The 9024-nt window shown below is 39.7% G+C and overlaps 1 protein-coding gene across 1 annotated transcript; it reads left to right on the top strand.

Annotated features, from left to right (window-relative positions):
* Positions 1-1306: 1306 nt before the first annotated feature.
* Positions 1307-8942, top strand: rpf2 (ribosome production factor 2 homolog). Its single transcript, XM_021600285.2, has 10 exons — positions 1307-1441; positions 5874-6006; positions 6116-6153; positions 6398-6437; positions 6686-6767; positions 6870-6946; positions 7383-7482; positions 7719-7821; positions 8056-8200; positions 8372-8942. The coding sequence occupies exons 1-10, from the start codon at positions 1419-1421 to the stop codon at positions 8555-8557; spliced, it is 927 nt and encodes a 308-aa protein (XP_021455960.2). The 5' UTR covers positions 1307-1418; the 3' UTR covers positions 8558-8942.
* The last annotated feature ends 82 nt before the right edge of the window (positions 8943-9024 follow it).

Raw genomic sequence — 9024 nt, 5'->3', positions numbered from 1 at the left:
TAAACTGAAGTAAAGCAGTAAGTCCAGGCCACTGTGCATTGAGCTAAAACTAGAATATCCAACATGTACATAAATATATGGCATTTATAACGCAAGTGTTAGGCTCAGGTCTGATGCTTGACCTCCCAAATCGGAGCTTGACTGGTCGTGATTCAAAATGTTAAATTAATGTCTCGCGGCACGTTTATATCGTTTGCTAAAATCCAATACAAGGTCCCAGGACCGAGTTTGGGAAACACTGCTCAAGAGGATAGGCAGTCTCAGCAAGGCGATTATGCTGCAAGCAAAGGAAGTCTGCTGGGGACCACTATTGGTTAAAATGTGCACCTACACTATCTCAATTTATTTGCATTTAAATTAATATAATTCGCCCTTTTCAGACCTCGGAAATATGTCCTGTATTTTATATATACTAAATTATCTTTCATGAATGTATTTAAGATACAAAAGTTAACATTTTAAAATAAATCGTAATGAAAACAAGTTCAGAGTTTGGGTTGGTGTTGGGTTTGCATAAACCAAAAAATTTAATTTAGTCATCGATTACTTTACCCCATTGTTTCCTATGAGATTGCTCAGAGGCGCGTTTGATTAGTAAGTGTGATTTCAGAGTGTGCCATCTTGGAAACATTTCATGCGCAGTTTGAGCTACTCTAGGCTCAGTGCTGCACTCGTGAGTGTCTCAAATTGGAGGGTGACATTAGCAACTACATTATCCTTATAACGTAATCTGTGATGTTAAAGTAATCGGTTCAAGAACACATCTGATGAAATATAAACAATTGTACCATGATTGTGTTCTAAAAAAAAAAATCCACGAATATTGACAACGAAGATCGCCATTTGCACCCCAGTAGCTACGTGCACATTCACCTTCTGCACATCTGTCACTCCAGTGTTTAATTTCTACATTGTAATTATTTCGCCACTATGGCCCATTTATTGCCATACCTCCCTAATTTTACTTCATTTGCACACACTGTATAGCCTTTTCCATTGTTATTGTCTGTACGTTTGTTTATCCCATGTGCAACTGTGTTTGTGTCGCACTGCATTGCTTAATCTTGGCTAGGTCGCAGTTGTAAATGAGAATTTGTTCTCAACTGGCCTACCTGGTTTAATAAAAATAAAATCCAGTTCACTATAATGGGGATCCTGATTTCTGGAAACAATGCCTGCAATACTACGGTCGGCCTTCAATTTAATCCTCAATGCAAGGGGACAATCGTTCTACCCTGGCGTTGACGTGTCGACGCGTTTATAGCTCTCTATCGTCACCCAATGGCCACATGACAGTACTGCACATGTATCCACTCTACAAGACGACGGATGTGACGCAAAATGAACTGCGACATTTTCCGCTGCTGTAATATTCACGTGGAGTATTTTGAAGCAAGCACACGAGTGAAGTCCTCAAAATGAAACAATACGGAGGAGTAATGTAAGTTGTGTTTTACCAACCAAAGTATGTCATGCTTAATGTGGTTTTACCCTTAAACTATAACTTTAGAGTATTTATGTAGTTTAACGAAGTCACTTGCTAGGAAACTAACAATGTAGCATTGGCTATGTAGCTTGCCTAATAAATCTAACTAACGTTAGGTTTCCATCCAATCGGTGACGGATTTTCATGCGAATATACTGAAATCTGCATAAAACAAGATTCGCATTTTACGGCCGTAGATAATTCCATTACATTGATTTGTGGATAAACTGCTATGCGTGATGATCCAGTGCACATAGAAATGCATCGCAATTGCAACTCCGCTGATGTGAGAACCCATGTTGCGTTAAATAGCTAGTGTGCCCACTCTGATATTGGCACGTGCACTCTAGCCAAAGGTTCGCATATACAGTGCGGACATGGCGATGTTATTTTTTGTTCAACGGCAGCTAAGTATCTGGTCATTAGAATTAGACCCTCAATATTTATTGGAAAGATGCATCAAGCTCGTCACCTTGCACTTTCACCACCCTGTTAAATACATAATGTATTTAATCTGTAGCCTTAAACAGCGTGCTTTCTCGAATAATCGTAGTGGGAGGACCACACAATGTCATATACATTTTTGTGCATAAAACGTTTCCACCGGAATTTCTCGAAACATTTATTTTACCAACACACAAATATCCCACATTGTCTGGCATATTTTGTTTTTTCGCAATTTGGGAAGTTTACCAACATTTTGTGTTTCCATCAAGTGTCTTTACTTTTGTTTATCCGACATGTACCTTACATGCTGACCAAACCGCTGGTCCGGCCTCTCCCATCTCCTCAATGGTGTTTTAGGAGCATATACCCACGTGGGTGATTGAAAGATGAATTTAGGTCCACTCTGGTCAGTTGTAGTAATGCTGTAAAGTTGGTTACCAACCTCCATAAAGTCCAAAGAAGAAAAAGAAACCTGGAGGAGAGATGACAAGAAACAACTTCGGTTTACTGTTTTATCTGTGGTTTAATTATCGGAGTAGAGGACCTTGTGCATTTATAGGTCATATAACAACCCAATGTTTATATCCCAGAACAAATTAGCTATCAACATCAAGCTAGCTAAATTGCCATAAATGTTTCATGCTTTTCGACCTGTCCCCGAAACATTATAGTTGGTTCAGAGTTCGTTTTGATATTTCAACCTGCGTGTCCTGATCGCGTCTGGTGTGAGTGGACAAAATCAACATGCGCGCGCGCGCGCACACATGCAAGCGCTGTGGTCAGCATGTTACAGGCGTGTAGGCCTACATGCTTTTTTGCATGTGCCCATTTAACCCATTCATAGATGCTAACTACCTTTAGCAAATCTTAACAACGCAAGGAAACTTTGGTGCCCCTTGCTGACACAATCCATGAATAGAACCGTCTTGGAACTAGTCTGTGTACCAGTCTTTTGAGCTAACATTCCACTCCGTCATTGCCAAAGAGACTGGCTTTTCGGCAATAGTCCCAGTTGGTAATAGAACGTCGCGGCTCGGCCTGCCTGTGGGGGGAAACGACCTGTGGTTACCTTTCAAGCACAACTTTCCCCCCAGTACATATCTAAAGATTACTTTTCCACATTGCCTGCTATCGACAATTCAAACTACTTTCCAACGAGCTGCAGTTTTTTGAATAATTATCCCGTCTATTTTCCGCAAAAGGCTACTTTGCAAACTGTTAGGGCCATTTATAATTGGTATGAGCTATGCTATAACCCCCTAAACATACAGGTTCCACACTGAAAATATGCAATAACATTGGTTTGATACAGTGTATTTTCATCAATCATTACGCCTAGGTCTACTCACCAAACAGATGTCGTGGTTGTAATTTATCACCACACAGTGTTCTATTTTAGAAAATAAATCGAATGTCTTGTATATTGAAAATAATAAATATTTAGCTTTGTAGGCTAACTTTCAACTGGCCAAATTGAGCCCTGTTTCAAATGATAACTCTTTTTGACTCTTTTGACAAAAAGCTGCTGGCAAATGCAGGGAAGTGCTGTTTGAATGAATGGTTACGAGCCTACTGCTGCCTACCACTGCTCAGTCAGACTACTCTATCAAGTAATATACTTAATTATAATAAACACACAGAAATACGAGCCTTAGGTCATTAAGATGGTCAAATCCAGAAGCGATAATTTAAAAAACAAATAGTTTATTCTTTCAATGAAATATGGAACAGTTCCGTATTTTATCGAACAAGTGGCAACACCAAGTCTAAATATTACCGTTACATTTGTCGTGACTTTGTATTAGTTAATGTGACGACTGTTGCTAATCGAATGATTAAAGGTTTCTAATTGCGTGATTAAACAAATCAAGCAATTAACTCATTAACCTGGGCCACCATGGGGAAATTCGTTTTGAGTTTCTATTTCCCAAATTAACTCAAAGAATATCGATTTTACAACAGTCGCTAATTAATCAGTTTCCTCTACAATCTCATTCTGAACGTCGCATAATCCGGGAATCTGCACGGACCCGGGTCCCACCAATGAGTTCGTACCACACCAATCGTAGTTGATTGTTTATTCACTAGAATGTTAAAATTATGATTCTCTTTTTAAAGAGAGAGTACACGAGAGAAATATACATTTTGGTGAATTTGTCAGCTATGCTTATTTTAACCCTGGCCTGTGCCCGAACTGCCGCTCTTATGGGTCAGAATATAATGATGTAATTACGTGTTGGAGGTCTCAGATGGGAAGCTCCGCGTGGGTCGTTTAGGCTTCTAAATGACGCACTTCTCTGGTTGTCCTCACGATGTCAGTGTCCTTTTGGCTTATAGTGGTCTGATTCATCGCCCTTGCTCTGATGGGGGTCTTCTGAGGACAGACAGCTCAGAGCTCACAGCGTAGGAATGAAATGGTGTAGATACCACGATTCGATGGAGAGTGGAGGCTAGGTGGTCCGACTTGAATTCACCTGCTTAAACACAGCTACACATCCGTAGCATGGGTAGAAGAAATAATATTTCTTTGTCTTCACCTTGTGTTGCATTTTGGGTTCGTTTACTTTTTAAGACCTCGGCTGCAGCTCGAGTCACTTAGTCTGTTCATTTTTAACTCACATGTTTTATACCCTCGGGTCAGAAGTGGGCGTGGCCGCCTTTAGGGCAATTCTCTGGGCGTACCTAGTTAAGCGGCAAGGTCTAGATTTTTACTCAAATCCAATTTTAGACAACTAACTTCACATTTCATCTTTACCAAAACATTCTGTTTGATTTGGACATTTTCCACACAACGTACAATGTATAAACATCAAGCATATACGGGGAAAACTCTTAGTTACAATGTTTTGTAATAAAGTAATCTATTAACCTTTAATGACAAAACAAAAATTACATTAATTTTCATTTTCCATCTATCGTCATGACCACCATTGTGGCTGACGGAAACCATTGTTCCAAAGTCCCTTTATTTCATGTTTAATGTTCTGAGGCTGGTTCTCCATAGTGAGAGAGAGGAATTTTGTGTGTGGCCTAAAATTTACCATGGGCGTGGGGGGTCATAAAAACCCCACATCTTCATACCCCTAGATCTCTCCTCTTTTGTTGGGTGTGAGAGAAAATCTGTAGGGTTGTGGTCTCCTGTTCAGGACAGTCATGACACATTGCACAACCTTCAATGTTATGTCATAATTATGTAAACATCTGGCATACAGTGGGGCAAAAAGGTATTTAGTTTTATTTAGTATTAAATGTTGACTGCCCATTCCTTAGGCGTACCTGTGCAAATTAGCTATCTGCGTCTCCGAACACCTGTGTAAACAGACACCACAAACGTGTTGGCACTGAAAAATACTGTTGGCTGCAACTGTGTTGAAACAATGTATTTTGATGTGATGTGAAAGTACTGAACGACAGTTGAGAATCGAGTCACTTTCAGATGGAGTATTTGGCTGTTATGGCTGGCAGAGCCAATTCCACTCTAAGCAGAACTTGTAAGGTACTTGGACTATAAGGAGTAATGTTAGGCACATTTAGTCCATTGTTGTGCTAGTGCCAGGTTATATAAATCAGCATTTTGAAAAGTCAGTTTAATAATACTTTCCTGTGGATATTGTCTCAAATTTCAAACCTACATAAGGACCAACCGCACAGACAAGCGGTAGAGCAAGCTCAAATGTCATTTTGTTCAACACTGGCTTGAGAGAACTTTACATGTTTTTGCAGTGCTTTGTTTGACCGTATACCAATAATTGGTATCGCAGTCTTATTTATTGGGCAAGTAGTTGGCTAATGTTAACTAGCTAGCTAGACTTCCAAACAGTGTTGATTGAGTGCATTTCGCTAGATGGAAGAGCGATGCCCGATCATCTGTGCTGTGTTACTCATGTCCCTGTCTACCATAGCTGAAGTGTCTTTTGTTGTTGAACAAATGTCTCCTCAGAAAACCTAAGACGAAGAGGGCTAAGCGCTTCCTTGACAACAGAGCTTCCAAGCTTACAGAGAACGTCAAGAATGCCATGATCATGAAAGGAGGCAACACCAGTATGACTGTCACTCAGGCATTAAAAGACATTGTACGTTTTCTGACTGTCGACCCTCTTCCCCATCTAGAATCATGAAGACTGTCAAGGTTTGAGAGTGCCAGCTAGATAACTCTCAATGTGTTTTTTTTTTCTTCTCCAGTATGCCCTGAAGAAACCAAGTGCTGTACTGTACAAAAAGTAAGTGATGGATTTTAATTCAAGTTAGTCTTCAAACAAACCCAGTAGTATACTGGTTGTACTGAAAGTATTGTATTTAGTGTTCATCATGTTTATTTTTTTCCCTGTCATTGATAAGTGGATATTTAATACTTGGGCATGAAGGACTGAGTTTACTGAAATAATAACAAGGCATAAATACTAGTCTTGTCAATTGCTGGTACTTGAGATGTGTGTTTTATCCAAATGTTGTTTTTCCTTCCAGGAAAAATATAACTAGGCCATTTGAGGATTCTACATCATTGGTCAGTTAACTAAATATGCTGCATTAATTCATTTCCGCTTGATATCAGATTTGTTTAACTAGGACATACCAATTGTTTGGGATTGTGATAATTTGTGAACATTCACCTGCTAGTAGTCAAAGCAGTATTTTACACTGTAGCCATACTAGCATCATTTTAAAATGCAGTGTATTCACAGCACTTAAAATCAGCACTCCCTGCGGAGTGTAAGAATTCCCAATCATCTGTATTTTGTCTCTTATCTACAGGAATTCTTCTCGAAGAAAACCGATAGCTCTCTGTTTTTGTTTGGCTCACACAACAAGAAAAGGCCAAACAATCTCATATTTGGTAAGCATTTTTGTATTTTATCAGTGGGAGATGGAGACCTTGCTCTACGGGAGATGTCTGGTACGTTTCACAGCAGTTTGACCTTTATTTTATTTTTTTCAGGTCGTCTGTTTGATTTCCATGTGCTGGATATGATTGAGCTTGGCATTGAGAAGTATAACTCCCTAAGTGACATCAAGGTGATGTTTCCTTTTATTTTAAGACATTTTCTATGTAAGTTTTTGTTGCGTTGTTCAACATTAGTACAGTGGTGTCATGCACCTTCTCAATCTGCCAGAATCTTAGTTAATTAACACTGAGGGTTTCATCGCCATGTCTTTGTCCACAGTCTGCTACAATCGGCCAAATTAATACACCTCTTTTACAGTCTCTCCCGGTGGCCTGAATTAACATCTAGAACTGAACTTTGCTCTAAACACTATTATATTCTTCCTGTTCTTTAAAAATGCTTAATTTGGAAAATTGTAGTTTTACTGACAAGACACTAATGGCTGGAACAGGCACACTTGGATTGTAAACAAAGTAAGTTGTTAGTGTTCATTGTGTCTTTTTTTATATGATGAATTTATTGGACTTTTCCTCCTGTAACTTTGTTTGGTTTCCAATGCATTGCAGGGCAGCAAATGTCCCGAGGGGACTAAACCAATGCTGGTGTTTGCAGGGGATGCTTTTGACCATGAGAATGAACACAAACGCCTAAAGAGCCTTCTTACAGGTACAATTTAGTCTAAAGCTAAACTTTTGAATTTAGTGTTAAGTTGTTGTGGGGTTAATTTCAGTCCTACAGTTAAGATTTCCCCTTTAGTTGAAACACATTTACTTTAACTAGAAAATATTTAGATAATAAACACTTCCCAAATCCTCCATTATTTTGGTCTTATAATAAATAACATTGCATTTCATGTCAATGACACTTGACCATTTTCTACTCTAACTTGTTTTATTATTCAGACTTCTTCAGAGGTCCTGTTGTGCCTTCAGTGCGCCTGGCTGGTCTGGAGCATGTCCTGCACTTCACTGCTCTGGAGGGGAAAATCTACATGCGCAGCTACAGGTATGTCTGCCTTCTAGCAGCTGGACCATCTACCAGTGTCTCCTATTATTCCTGATAGATTAGAACATACGGGCTGTGTCCCAAATGGCACCCTATTCCCCATGTAGTGTAATACTTTCACCAGAGCCCTATGGGCCCTTTTTTAAAAGTGACCACGTTCTGTGAAGTTAGTGTCTACTGTCCATCTCACCCCCCCTGAAATGATCACTAGTCAAAGCTCTTTGTTTTCTCCAGGTCTCTGTTGAAGAAGTCTGGATGTCGGACCCCAAGGATTGAGCTGGAGGAGATTGGGCCCTCTTTTGACTTTATCTTGCGGAGAACCCACCTGGCATCAGATGACCTGTACAAGACAGCTCACAAACAGCCCAAGGCTCTGAAGGTAGGAAAAATGTCTAGTTGCAGTCAACATCTTTTTCACGCTCTTTCAACAGCCGCTATGTAAAATGGCGCAAGAGATTGCTTCTTTTTAAACGTCTTGTCTTAATTGAACTGAAACTTCAAGGCAATCGAAGTCCTCATGTTGCTCTTTGTCATTTCTATTCTTTTGCAGCCCAAGAAGAAGAAGAACATATCCCACGATACTTTTGGTACCAAGTTTGGCAGGTTGCACATGCAGAAGCAGGATCTGGCCAAGCTCCAGACACGTAAGATGAAGGGTCTGAGGAAGAGGAGGGGCCCGGCAGCCGCTGCTGTTGTGGCGGGAGAGACGTCCCTGAAAAGTACTGAAGTAGAGTGAAGTGTTCCCAGGCTTTAATGGACATTTCACAAGCTCACGTCATCAATTTAACTGTGGATGTTGACTTATTTCTTCAGAATTGTCATCAATGATGAAAAGAATGACCCCCACATACATGTTTACCTTCTGCAGGTATGTTTGTCAATGTTTCAAGACAACAATGTGGTGGTGTGCTAATCAATCTCTTTTTAATGCCTTGCAAATTGTCTTCATTCTGTTGCTGATGTTGCTTAGGTTTTGTGTGAATGGCAGGCAGTCTGTGTGGGTGCATAAGAAAAAATTGAATTAGCAATCATTCATCTAAAATACTTTTTTATTTTCTGTATTTTAAACTGCGTGTACATCGAGGAACAGTTCTCAATTAATACATTTGTTTTGTACATCTTGTCTCGTGCTGTTCTTTTCATAGATGGACTATTTAGCTCTGGTACATTCAGAAAAGTAAAAAAATTTTGTGAGAGTAAATT

This window comes from Oncorhynchus mykiss, chromosome 4 (assembly GCF_013265735.2).
Source record: "Oncorhynchus mykiss isolate Arlee chromosome 4, USDA_OmykA_1.1, whole genome shotgun sequence".
Taxonomy (NCBI): domain Eukaryota; kingdom Metazoa; phylum Chordata; class Actinopteri; order Salmoniformes; family Salmonidae; genus Oncorhynchus; species Oncorhynchus mykiss.
The sequence above is the reverse complement of the archived record's forward strand: the minus strand, read 5'-3'. Positions and strand labels throughout refer to the sequence as shown.

Bases quoted from the DNA above. Each gene is read 5' to 3' on its own strand.
- rpf2 (XM_021600285.2), top strand. From the start codon at position 1,419: ATGAAACAATACGGAGGAGTAAT. The intron at 7,483-7,718 runs GTACAATTTAGT...TTTATTATTCAG, and splicing joins CCTAAAGAGCCTTCTTACAG to ACTTCTTCAGAGGTCCTGTT. The intron at 7,822-8,055 runs GTATGTCTGCCT...TGTTTTCTCCAG, and splicing joins ATCTACATGCGCAGCTACAG to GTCTCTGTTGAAGAAGTCTG.